The sequence below is a fragment of the Cheilinus undulatus genome, linkage group 22 (assembly GCF_018320785.1).
Source record: "Cheilinus undulatus linkage group 22, ASM1832078v1, whole genome shotgun sequence".
Classification (NCBI taxonomy): Eukaryota; Metazoa; Chordata; class Actinopteri; order Labriformes; family Labridae; genus Cheilinus; species Cheilinus undulatus.
In genome coordinates, this window is record NC_054886.1 from 345,673 (window position 1) to 359,771 (window position 14,099).

General features: G+C 42.2%; 1 protein-coding gene across 1 annotated transcript in view; it reads right to left on the reverse strand.

Annotated features, from left to right (window-relative positions):
* Nucleotides 1-241: 241 nt before the first annotated feature.
* The window catches only part of chrnb1 (cholinergic receptor, nicotinic, beta 1 (muscle)), a 46,538-nt gene continuing 32,680 nt past the window's right edge, over nucleotides 242-14,099 (reverse strand). The window contains exons 10-11 of the mRNA XM_041778927.1: nucleotides 1,997-2,144; nucleotides 242-1,804 (exon numbers count right to left, since the gene is read on the reverse strand). Of these exons, the coding sequence (XP_041634861.1) occupies nucleotides 1,658-1,804; nucleotides 1,997-2,144 (295 nt within the window). The 3' untranslated portion in view covers nucleotides 242-1,657. The remainder of the gene's footprint in view (nucleotides 1,805-1,996; nucleotides 2,145-14,099) is intronic.

A 14,099-nucleotide genomic window follows, 5' to 3' on the forward strand; every position in this document is an offset into this window, starting at 1 on the left:
GAAAAGTCAAAATCATGAGTTGAAATGCTCAAAGTATCAAATTAAAAGTCAAAATCCTAAGTTTGTGTCCTAATTGTGAGAAGTTAAATTGAAAATGTGAAATTAAAATAAATTAATTTTCCGACATTCCTGACTTCTTATCTAAATATTTTTACTCCTTACTTTTTTATATTTTGTGACTTAAGAAGGATATCTTTAATCATCAAGGATAAGTTCACATCTTTACACTTGAGGAAATCTGCAGACCTCAGACTGATGGGCCAGTTATAACAGAAGTATGGGATCATCTTGTGGGCCGGACTTAACTGTTCAACAGGCCTTGAGTTTGACACCTGTGGCCTACTGTATAAGTGTGGGAAACAAAATTATAAAGGTGACTTGCAATAGATAATTTCTGATGTCAAAGTTTCCCTTTTTTAAGGTTTTCATGGGGAATAAAAACATTTCAAATGAGGACACAAAAGAGCCACGCGATGAGTATCACTGCTGCAGAGGTTTCAGGGACTTTCTTTTCCCACCTCATTGTAAGGCTTAGAAATACTGATCTTATTAAAGTTTTTCAATGAAATCAGGATGGGCTGAAAGAGCTCTTATCATTCAAACTACCCATAAAACAACCATCTCACTCTTTTTAATTAATATGCAAAGGAACTGCTTAAAAATCTTCACCCTTCAAATACATTAGACCACGGGAACATAAGGACGACCCTGATGTCTCCTATATAATGGGAATTCCACAGACTATTGGTGCAGCTGGTGAGGCAGGCTGGCATGCTGCTCCACAATCCAATATAAGAATATCCTCCATGCTAAAATATAGTGCCCGAAATACAGAGAGGATTACTATGGTAGCAGAAATATCCATGAAGCATGTGCCACGCTCCAGCACATTCCAGCCCAGGAAATAAAAAGCATATGGCTCGCTTGTTATAGCATTTGGTTTCTCTTGGTGTTTATGTGTGAACACCACATTGGAATCAAACCATGGATCCGCAGTCTTCAAACCTAGAGTCCTAAAACACTAGAAAAACACACCACTGGGTAAGATTTATCTCCATAAAAACACTGCAAATGAATGAGAACTGTCTGTAAATGAAATACTCGTTACCTAGAGCTCCGTCTAACTTCTCTAAGCAGTGAGACATTTTCATGTAATTAAGGCAGGAACATTTAGGCTTTAAAAAGTATCTCACACTGCTGCTCATTCAGCTGAGAAACCTCAAGATGTTCATCCATATGTATTTTCTTGTAACTGAGGTTGAAAGTTGGGAATACCTTGCAGGAAGTCTTCACTGCAGCTTGTCAAAACATGAACTGTCTCAGGGTAGGCAGAAAACATAATCAGCCCTTTTATTGAAGTTTAATGTAAGAAAATGACCTTGGTATTTCAAATCTCTTGCGTAGATTTTAAATCAAGGATGGTTGCACAGGACTCTCACTTCATGGGGCCTGGGTCCGACAAGTATCAGATCAATCTTTAGCTGATATTTTAGCAAGACTCAAAGTGTTGGTCTGCTGTATTTTGACACAGAAACTGGAACACTGTCAAGAGGAATTGAAACTGCCAGAATCATTTCAACACTGTGACTTCCTCTCTGTCAGTTGAGATTGTAAGTCAGAATGGGTGCAACTCAAGAAAACCAAATGTGGCGCTGCCTCATGGGGCTCTGAAGGGGTCAGTGGGTGTGTGGTTGAAGCTAGCGTCAGCAAAGATGGCTAAGGTGCCCACAGTGGTAAAGATGACAAAGATCCAGAGGAACATTCGGTCCACCACCATGGCAACGTACTGCCAGTCTTCCTTCAGCTGGACAAGGATGAATGAAGGAGGCAATGGAGCAAGAGGAGGGGAAAAAGAGAGGGGAATGGAAAGAGACAAGGAGAATGGGAGAGGACAGACGGAAGACAAAGCAGAGTTCAGAAACCAAATAATAGCTCCCAGAAGATACGAGGAAAAGAAAGGAAAGGTGGAAGATCTTTATAACAAACTCAAACTCACAGCTTCGTAGTCCTTCTCAGCCTGCAGAGCCTCAGCGATGTACGTGATGGCCTCTATGGCTGACTTCAGCTCATCAGGTAGAGTCACGTAGCTGCTGGGGCCGTCGATGAACTTCCTCAGATCGGTACACATGCCCTCTGGATGATACCTGCATGGAAAAATAAAACCATGACAGCCATGATCATAAGGTTTTTTTTCATCCTTTCCTCTTCTCTGTTCTGTCTAAAGCATGTCAAGATTATCACCTCATTATTTTTGATAAACAAACACACAACAGTTGAAACCAGAAATGCATGGACATGCTGTAGCATGTTACGTCACCACTTGATTCCCAAGAACTTTTTGAGAGCACAGAAAAAAGGTCTACGTAGGAGGAAACACCTCTGCTCTTACTGTTACTTCACTGACCCAGAGAGGCAGGGAGATGCGGCCTGAGGGCGCTCTAGACTCTGGTATCAAGCGCCCACCAGTGGCTGGTGTGGAGTTTGATTGTTGCCACTCTTCTCTTGGTGTGCACTAAGATGGGCAGTCGAGGTATAAAGCATCAGTTTGGCTTTTGGCTGCCTCCGCTCTCCAAGTCATGGCATAAATACATCTGAAGGCATATGATCAGCAGATTCAGAGAGAGATTCTGAGTTCCACGACTCACCAGAAAGTCAGGATGGCATTCAGCATGATTGTGCCTCATTCAGAGAGGAGACAAGATGGCCCACCACGGCCCAACCAGCCCAACTCCAATAGTTAAATGAATTTGAATTAAATCTTGATATATATTTAGTTTAGCAGTTTAATATAGTCTCAAAACAGAGCATGCAGCTGATGTGCTGCAGACAGTTTATAGCCTAGTTCGACCTTTAAGTAAATAGTTCCTAAATTCTGCAACATTTAACAGCATAAAATGTCACAGTAGTTTACAGAAAAAGAGAGAATAAATACTACGGCTGAACGATTTGCAAAAAAATATATATATATTTTTCCCAATATTGCGATTGTGATTTAAGATGCAATTATTCATATGTTCCACATCTTATGCACTGCTCAACAAACACAAGCAATAAATCATTCTATATCAGTGTTACTCAACCCTGCTCAACCACAGAGCCAAATTGTTGAAAAATACCTTTGCTAGAGCCACAATCTAAGTGGTGAAAAGTGGATGAAAGTGGCCATAAAAATAAGTTTGAAGCTGGCAAAATAGGTGAAAAAGATGCAAAAAGTGGGCAGAAATGGGTGAACAGGGGTAAAATAGGCAGAAAATGGCAGAGACTGGATGAAAAGTGACAAAAAATGTGCAGAAAACGTGTTCAGAAATGGGTGAGACATGACAAAAAATGGCTTAAGGGTGGCAATAATGGTAAAAAAAAGCTGCAAAAAAAAAGAAAACAAGTGAAAAGTGACTCAAATTGGCAAAAAGCAGCAAAAACGTGGGGAAAATGAGTAAAAAGTGACATGTAATGGTGATAGGCACCTTAAATGGGCAAAAAGTGGCAAAAGAGGGAAAGGATGGCCAAAAAATTGCAAATAAGGGCAATGAAAATATTAAGACCAAAAATATCATCTGTATCATTCATGATTCAGAAAAGGGGCCAACAGATCACATAAATCCCACATGTCTCTTATATGGAGTGGGTGGGGGGTCACATTGGGGTGGGTAGGTACCGAAATGAAGCGCTAAAATCTGTGTTGTGGTTCGGTACAGTGGGTATCAGTTCTGTTGATGGTGGTGCCGATTTTCAGTACACACCCCTACAAAAATGTCAAGAAAGTTATGTTGGGTTACGTTTATATTGTGTGTTGTGGGAGAAGCATAAATGAGCAAAGAAACATTTTGGGCTTTAAAAAGTGTTCCATTAAAGCTCATGCTAAGTGTTATAGAAGAGTCTGATAATGTTACTTAAGTATAATGCAGCAGAAAGCATGATGAAATTAACTTTGCATGGGTGGGACACAGTTTACTTTCATTTTCTCATCTGGCTCTCTGATTGTTTATAGTGGCAGATACATTTAGATCAGCAGGCTTGAGTTTTAATCATCCCTAAAATGCTAATGGTCTTCAGAAAGTAGTGTTGGTTTATAAAAGAAGCAATGACAAAAGGGATTTCTAGGAGGCATGTTGCACATCATCCGCCATTTGAAGAGAAATGACTAGAAGGTCAAAGGAACACCCCGGGTCTGTTCTTTCAGTGTGGGAGTCACTGCTCTGCATCTGCTGACTCAGCTGTTATGGTTCAAATGTGAAAGGTACCCATCCCAGTGTAGTCTGCTCAAGGTTTCTGCCTGATAAAAGTTGCCACTTTCTTTCCTCGTAGTGGGTTAATGTTGGGTCTTCCTAAATAAAAGAATAAAGAGTACAGTCCAGACAGGCTGATTGAGTAAAATCACAGAATAAAATACATCTGAATGGATTCAGATGGATTGGAAAAGTTTGGTATTATTCCTCACAGTCCACTCAAACCACAAAATTAACAGATGGAAACATTTCAAATTCACATCAACATGAAATAAGAAAATGGCTAAACCCTGCACTGCTACTGTGAGATTACATGCAATAATGTTGCATACCTGAATAAATACATGTCTTCATACAGCTGTGTATTACTCTGACACACATACAGTCAGTGAACTTACAGCATTATTCATTAACCGTTCCTGATTTCCCTGCTGCAGTTCTATGCATAATCACACAGAGCGTCCTTGAGCAATGCCACATAGATTTCCATTAGCTGCCTCCAGTAGAGCATCACACTCAGAGCCTTAATACTCCTTTAACTATGAGTATTGATACGGCACAACAGTCTCTGCAGGATTTCATATTCAAAGAAAATGACGGTGAAGTTACAGGAATGATTCTGTCTGTACTTCAGTATGTTCAGATGTTTCTCCCTGCTTATGGGAAGTATAAATGTCAAAGGACAAAGTAGAAGATTAAATCCAAGAATGTCAAACCTTTGTTGTGCAATTATCTTAGAACAAGGACAATCAAATGACCGATATTTCCACTGAATGAACTTCAATAATTAATTAAAATGTGGACTATTAATCACATGTTTATATTTTAATTTAAAAAAATCCATATTGAAAATGTCAAACAATTTTACCTATGTCTTCATTTGTGAATTAAGAGTTTGTGCTGAGATGCATTCTTCAATCAAACCATTTAACAGGAGTGCATGTACAAAATGACTCACTGAAGCCCCATGATTCCTACTCTTACCAGGAGTTTAGTTGCTTTCTCTGTGAGAGTAACGAAGGGTTAATTATTAAACTAACTGGTTGTGCCACTCTTGGCAGCAATAACTGAAATCAAGTGTTTGTGATAACTGGTGATGAGTCTTTCACATCGCTGTGGAGGAATGTTGTCCCACTCTTCTTCAGAGAATTATTTTAACTCAGCCATATTGGAGGGTTTTCCAGCATGAACTGCCCGTATAAGGTCACACCACAGCATCTCGATTGGATTTAAGTCCAGACTTTCAATTGTCCACTACAAAACCTTAATTTTTTATTTTTATTTTTTTGATCCGTTCAGAGGTGGACTTGCTGGTGTGTTTTGGGTTGTTGTCCTGCTGCATAACCCAAGAGCGCTTGAGCTTGAGGTCATGAACTGATGGCCTGACGTTGGCCTTCAGGATTTTCTGGTAGACAGCAGAATCCATGGGTCCATCAATCACAGCAAGTGGTCCAGGTCCTGAAGCAGCCAAGCAGCCCCAGACCATCACACTGACACCACTATGTTTGACTGTTGGCATGATGTTCTTTGTATCAAATGCTGAGTAATTTTTACTCCAGATGTAACGGGCCACACTCCTTCCAGAAAGTTCAACCTTTGTCTCATCAGTCCACAGAATATTTCTCCAAAAGTCTTGGGGATCATCAGGATGTTTCTTGGCAAATGTGAGACGATCCTTTGTGTTTTTTGTTGTCAGCAGTGGTTTTGGCCTTGGAACTCTCCCATGATGCCATTTTTCTCAGTGTCTTTCTTATGGTTGAGTCATGAACTCCATTCTCCATTTGTGGATAATAGCTCTGACCGTGGTTCACTGGAGTCCCAAAGCCTTGGAAATGGTTTTGTAACCTTTTCCAGACTGATAGATTTCAATCACTTTGTTTCTCTTTGATCTTGAATTTCTTTGGATCGTGGTATGATGTGTTTCTTTCTGAGATCTTGTAGCCTACTTCACTTTGACAGCTTCTATTTAAGAGATTTCTTGATTCAACTAATCTAGCGGCAATAAGGCCTGGGTGTAGCCAGTGAAACTGAACTCAGCTTTACAGTAACTGTGGTCAATCACAGTTAACTCATGATTTAACATGGGGGAAATAACTGTTTCACAAAGGGCCAAATAGGTTTTGACCTCCCCTCCCCTTAAAAAAAAATTCATTCAGAAACTGCATTTTGCATTTATTGGGTTGTCTTTGTGAGAATTAAATATTGGTTTGATGATCCGAAACAATTAAGTGTGATAAATATGCAAAAACATCAGGAATCAGAAAGGGTGCAAATACTCTTTCACAGCCCTGTTTATCAAATGACAGCTGTCATGTGACTGATGACGTCCGAGTGCTTCGACAGCTTTGGTGCCTACATGTAATGCCACTTAACACTGCAGGACTGATTTTAAAGTAAAGTAACTTTTCTAGTGTTAGACCATTTTAATCTAATTTTACTACCATGATAAGGTTGGATCATTTTTTTCCCAAGGCTGGAAAAATAGTCAGCCAGAAATGAAACAGCAAAGCCCAGCACTGCACTGAAATACTGTTCTAGACAGAAATAAGTGAAGAAAGAGAATATTACACAAACACAAGCACATTCTTTTTCTATCCCAATCATTCAGAAGTGCCTGATAAATCAAAGTACCACTGTGTTCTCACGAGCGCCTAAAATAGAAAAAAGTATGGACCTATGAAACTCTGTAGCTCAATTGATACGTCCACTCAGGCAATCTGGACTTTTCTTTCACGGGGCAGCATTATACCAACAGATTTATCTTATGGGTACTTTATTTTATTGCAACAACAAAACAGATCTGCTAATGGTTGTATATTTGTAGAGCGAATTCAAAGGAATGAACGCAGCTTGCAGAAAATTGAGATGGAAACAGTGAGATGTGCCTACGTTTCAGTCCCTCTATTGCAGTGGTTCTCAACCTTTGGTGCCAGAGACCCAGGACCCTGGAGGCTGCCCATAAGGAGGGGTAAGAGGGTAGGTTTCTGGGACCCAGCCAAACCAGGGGCCCACGGAGGTCAGGAAAATCATGGTTCATTGTACAGTTATGTTGTAAAAATCACATTTTATATTTGACCTAAATGATAACCACAAGTATGTCTTTCTATTCATTTGTGTGGTAAAAAGCTTTCTTAAGATGAAAAAAAACTTTTATCAAAAAATATTGAAAACAGGTAAAAAAATTGCTTAAAATAGTTAATAATGGCAGAAAAAGGTGGGGAAGGTGTTGAAATTCGTTTTTTTGAAGAACATAAATGGGTTAAAAGTTAGATAAAAGTGACAAAAAAAAAACAAAAAACAAAAATGGATTAAACTGGCGAAAAAATAGATGGACTGGGATGAAAATGGATAAAAACTGGCAAAAATGGGATAACTGTGGTTAACACACAAAAAAGGGTGTAAAAAGCTGTTAATAGAGCAACAATGAGGCAACTAGAGACAGAAAGTGGTTTAGAAGTGAAAAAAACAGGCAGAAAAAAGCGTCTGAAAGGGTATGAAATTGACACAAATAGGTAATACGTGGCAAAAATGTGCTAAAATTGGCAAAATTTATGCTATAAAGTGATGAAAATGTGCTAGAATTTGTTAAAATTGTGTAAAGTGGCATCAATGTAATTAAAAAATATTTTTAGTTTTTTTTTAAGGCATCTGGTGACCCCCTGTCAGTGTCTTGCAACCCCAAATGGGGTCCCGACCCCAAGATTGAGAACCAGTGCTTTATTGAACAGCTGTCGTTATTTTAGTATGCTGCCAAATTTCGCTAAATAAATACGAAAAACCTTTTTTCTTTGATAAGAGTGGTTATTATCCAGGTTGAATATACAATATGTTTATCACAGATAAACGATACAGTGGAGCATGATTTTGCTGACCTCAATGGGCCCCCCTTAGCTGGGCCCCTGAAAGCTCCCCCTTTTATCCCCCCTTATGGGCAGCCTTGTATTTAAGTATTTACAAATAATAATAACTGCACCATTATACATGCACATTCAATGTAAAATGAAGTATCTGTAAACATGTTAAATGTGGCTGCTTTACAATATACCAGTGGCAGGATTCTCCTCAAACTCATCAGCCATTGGTCGACACCATGACCTTGTCCAATCTCATTCATCCTCACAGAACAGCTGCACTCTGCCTTTTCTGAACATCTGTCATCTTATGAAACACCTAAAATATTAAACACCTCTTTCACTTTCTTTTTTAGGAGCTTAAAAATGGAGCTAAGAGGGTGCAGGTTGTGTTTTCTGCCACCAGAGGGCAGTATGGCCCCATGTCTTTTCTTTGAACCATTAAAATGGAGTGTAACGTGACAGTCAGGGCAGAGCAAAGAGCTGCTTGGTATTCAGCGGAGCAGTTTGAAAGTTTACAATGCAGCGCTGTCGCCGCTGCTGCTCCTGTGTGTGTGGCAGGTGAGAGGCTGTGACCTGAGAGAGGTGGAGCCTCATCAGATGGAGAGATAGAGAGACATGCAGGGAGGTATGGGGAGAGAGAGAGAGAGAGAGAGAAAGGGAGGAGGAGGGACAATTTGGCCTCCTAACCCCTCCTCCCTTTCCCCTCCTACGTGGCTCAAAGCAGCACTTCATCAGCGAGAAGTAAATGACTGTTCAGGAGACTAATTCAACTAAAACTGGCCACGTCCAGTGCCAAGACATGCACTAAACCCAATTAAGAAGATGTGTGTGTGTGTAGGCTCAAGAGATACCGCTGTCTCATCAAATCGCTTTAATAGAGCCCCCTCCCTCCTTCCTCTGTCACCCGTCCTAACACCTAGACCAGCAGCGTCCCGCTCTAATGTGTCAGAGTCGATTTGTGCGGGTCATTATTATTTTAGCAACGATTCTCTGCCGCCTCCAGACTACCCCACTAGACTGATTTGAGTCCTCACAGGAGGTGAAGACAGATAGAGAGGCAGAGATGGCCACAGACTGAGAGGAACAGTTCTAGTGTGTATTAATAGAGCAGCAGAAAGACTGTTTCAAGTTGTCACACAGTCACCGCTTCCAGGAATGTACAATCCCTCCAAATTCAACTGAGCAAGGTCACCCACTTCCTGTCCACAATGTACAGAGGCTACAGCTATACGAATAAGTTTGTTGCCAATTTAAGCGCCAACTTTGGCCCTGATCCAGATCCTTGCTCAACAGATTCAGAGGCTTTAAGCTGTAGCAGTTACAGAAGGAAATCAGCAGACTGGGTTCACTTGAGGTGCCGGGTTTGTGAGGCTAAACGTCTGAAATACTTCCACTGTTTTCTATTTTTCCATGTTCAATGAAAATGCAGCCATGTCCTGTCCTGCAAAACAACTCAGAGTCTAAACCAAAGGTAAGGTCAACCTGCATTTTTTCAATGTGACAATACAAAATGATTTATCACAAAAAAATAGGATCTGACCTTCCTTCTAATAGTGAAATATCCTAAAACAAAACATAGACGTGGTCTCACTGATTATATCAGTGGTCTTGGTACTGGTGGTCACCATATTAGAACTACTAATTAACTGTAAGCTGATTTTGAAACAGGCAGCTGAGACAGCCCTGAAGTATTCTGGACTAACACCTACAACCCATTAAACCCGTCAATTAAAGCAGCTGCACACTTAGGTAAGAAGGAGGATTGACACAACCCCAGCCGTTCTCTGGATGTCCTTGTGTATTGCCAGGAGCATGAGAAAATAATCTATTGGAAAAAAAAAAACACAAAGTCTACACATCCCCTGAAATCCTAGGAGGTCCCTGGACCCCAGGTTGGGAACCACTGGTCTAGGCTACCAGGCAGCAGATAGAAAGATTGTCACAAGTGCCTCATTGTGCTGTGGATGTCCAGAGAGCCTGAAAACAGCCAGGAGTCTCTACGCATCACTGCGGTGATCAGGCCTGGATAAAATAAATGCCGTTGAGTTTTATTGAGCGACATTTACTGAGCAGGCAGCTTACCCATCACATCTACACCTTGCTCCAACCTAAATTTTTGGCCCAACCATGCCTACAAGTTCTGCACAGTACTGTTTATATTACAGATACACTTTGAGTGACATTTTTAGATTTTTTTACTTCAAACGATGACTTGGTAAAAAGAGATGTAATACAAATTGAAGAATTGACCTTTATTGCACTTCAGTCTTCATCAACAGAATCTGCTGTTAGTTTGAGGCCAAAGTCAAATCCTTTTGTGCATGGTCTAATTTACACATCTCCATGGTGAAGCACAGATCTACTGTGCATTGGTGATGTGAATCACACTAATTTACAGTGTCAAATAAACCTCTTTCCCTGTTGCATCTGATGTCACAATGTCTGTTCAAGGGCCGTCTCTGGGCATAGGCGATATAGGCCGTTGCCTAGGGTGCCACACTGAGGGGGGCGCCGTCATGAGCCCTCAACATTTTGATTAGGTCCACCAATGTAACAGATCATCAACTCCTGCACTCCTCTAACCTCTGCGCCCCACGTTCGTGAAACAGTCCAACATCACCTTGCCGCTCTCCCCCTCTCTCTCTCTCTCCATGCCAAGTTTTCTTTATCCTTGTTCACACAGCACTGAACAGGCAGGATGTTGAGATAGAGCCCTGCGTCGGACAGCTAACACCCTACCTGCCCAGTCTCCCTGATTTCCTGATCATTAAACACCTGTCTGTACAGTGTGTCATCTCTCTCTCCCACCTGCACCCACAACACGCGCATCCATTTCCTCCTAAAGTCTAACCATCCACGTAAAACACGGAATGAAAGAAGCTACGTTCAGTTTAAGAAATTATAATATTATGTTCACTTAAGCACTGCCCTTGAATAATACGTTTTTTTACTGTTCTAGTCAATGAAGCATGAAAGAAAACACTCACATCCTCGTCAGGCATAACGCTCCAAAAACATCGGCTATAACAGTTGGCATTGTAAGTTCACCTGGGCACCAAAATGGCTAGAAACCACCCTGGTCTGTTCCATCCTAGCTTGGATGGCAAAAAGGGCACTTACTTACAGGATCCTAGCACTAAATGTATTGCCAAGAAATCTCCCACAGTCTAGGTCTGTAGTCAACCAATGAAAAAACTGGGCTGACTACAATTAAATCCATACACTCACTGATTGAACTGACAACTGAATCAGAGCTGACCAGTATGTGCCCGCCCATAATCATATGATTGCCATGTCCATCCATGCATCCATCTATCCATCCATCCATCCATCCATGCATCCATCCATGCATCCATCTATGCATCCATGCATCCATCCATCTATCCATCCATGCATGCACCCATCCATCCATCCATCCATCTATCCATCCATGCATGCATCCATCTATCCATCCATCCATGCATCCATCCATGCATCTATCCATCCATCCATGCATCCATCCATCCAGCCAGCATCCATCCATCCATCCATCCATCTATACATGCATCCATCCATCCATCATGATTCCATCCATCCATGCATCCATCCATGCATCCGTACATTCCTTCATGATTCCATCCATCCATGCATCCATCCATGCATCCGTACATTCCTTCATGATTCCATCCATCCATGCATCCATCCATCCATCCATCCATGTATCCATCCATGCATGCATCCATCCATGCATCTATCCATCTATCCATCTATCCACCCATCCATCCATCCATCCATCCATCCATCCATCCATCCATCCATCCAGCATCCATCCATTCATCCATCCATGCATCCATCCATCCATGGAAGCATCCATTGATCCATCCATGCATCCATCTATCCATCTATCCATCCATCCATGCATCCATCTATCCATCTATGCTTCCAACCATCCATCCATCCATCCATCCATCTATCCATGCATCCATCCATGCATCCATCTATCCATCTATCCATCCATCTATCCATCCATCCATCCATCCATCCATCCATCCATTCAGGCATCCATCCATCCAGCCAGCATCCATCCATCCGTCCATCCATCCATCCATCCATCCATCCATCCATCCATCTATACATGCATCCATCCATCCATCATGATTCCATCCATCCATGCATCCATCCATGCATCCGTACATTCCTTCATGATTCCATCCATCCATGCATCCATCATGATTCCATCCATCCATGCATCCGTACATTCCTTCATGATTCCATCCATCCATGCATCCATCCATCCATCCATCCATGTATCCATCCATGCATGCATCCATCCATGCATCTATCCATCTATCCATCTATCCACCCATCCATCCATCCATCCATCCATCCATCCATCCATCCAGCATCCATCCATCCATCCATCCATGCATCCATCCATGCATCTACCTATACTTCCATCCATGGAAGCATCCATTGATCCATCCATGCATCCATCCATCCATCTATCCATCCATCCATGCATGCATCTATCCATCTATGCTTCCAACCATCCATCCATCCATCCATCCATCCATCTATCCATCCATGCATCTACCTATGCTTCCATCCATCCATCCATCCATCATCTATGCATCCATCCATCCATCTATCCATGCCTCCATCCATCCATCCATGCATCTATCATCTATCCATCCATCTATCCATCCATCCATGCATGCATCCATCCATCCGACATCCATCCATCTATCCATGCATCCATCCATGCATCCATCTAACCATCTATCCATCCATCTATCCATCCATCCATCCATCCATCCATCCATCCATTCAGGCATCCATCCATCCATCCATGCATCCATCTATCCATGCATGTATCTATCCATCCATCCATGCATGCATCTATCCATCCATGCATGCATCCATCCATTCATGCATCCATCCATCCTTCCATCCATCCCTCCATGGAAGCTGAAGCCTAACCCAAGCTGTCATTAGTCGAGGGCTGTAGTGGCAGGGTGAACCCTGGACTGATAGGGCTGAGGGCAGGGAAACAACCAGACTCGGTCATACTCACACCTATGGGCATTTTAGAGTCACCATTTAACCAAACTAGCCTGTTTTTAGATTGTGGGAGGAAGCCGGGATGCCTGGAGAGATCCCACCCATGCATAATTAGAACATGCAAACTCCACACACAAAGGCCCTGCAGGCCAGGATATGATTCAGGAACCAGAGCAACATATTTTCTTTATCTCTGTGTTTCTGTCTGCAGCCTGATTCGGAGGCTTCTGTATTCACTCACCAGCCTAGCCTTAATTAAAACAGGGGTTCTCAATGTTAGGGTCGGGACCCCATTTGGGGTCGCGAGACACTGAGAGGGGGTCTCCAGATATCTTAAAAAAAACTAGGAATATGTTTTAAATTACACTTACACCAAATTTGCCAAATTTTAACCCGTTTTCATCACTTTTTCCTACCAATGTAATCAATTTTATCACATTTTTGCAAATTAAAACCCATTTTTTGTCAGTTTCAAACCCTTCCACCACTTTTTTTCTGCCTGGTTTTGCCACTTCTAAACCAAATCTTGCAACTCTCTGCCTGTTGTTGGATCTGTTGACACATTATTGCCACTATTATTCCCTTTTACAACTTCTTAAGCCACATTTTATAATCCATCCATCCATTTTCTTCTGCTTATCCGAGATCGGGTCGTGGGGGCAGCAGCCTAAGCAGGGAGACCCAGACTTCCCTCTCCCCAGCCACTTCGTCCAGCTCTTCCCGGGGGATCCCAAGGCGTACCCAGGCCAGCCGAGCGACATAGTCTCTCCGGCATGTCCTAGGTCTTCCCCGGGGTCTCCTCCCAGTGGGACTTGCCCGGAACACCTCACCAGGGAGGCGTCCAGGAAGCATCCGGACCAGATGCCCGAGCCACCTCATCTGGCTCCTCTCAACACAGAGGAGCAGCGGCTCTACTCCAAGTCTCTCCCGAATGGCCGAGCTTCTCACCCTATCTCTAAGGGAGCGCCCAGACACCCTG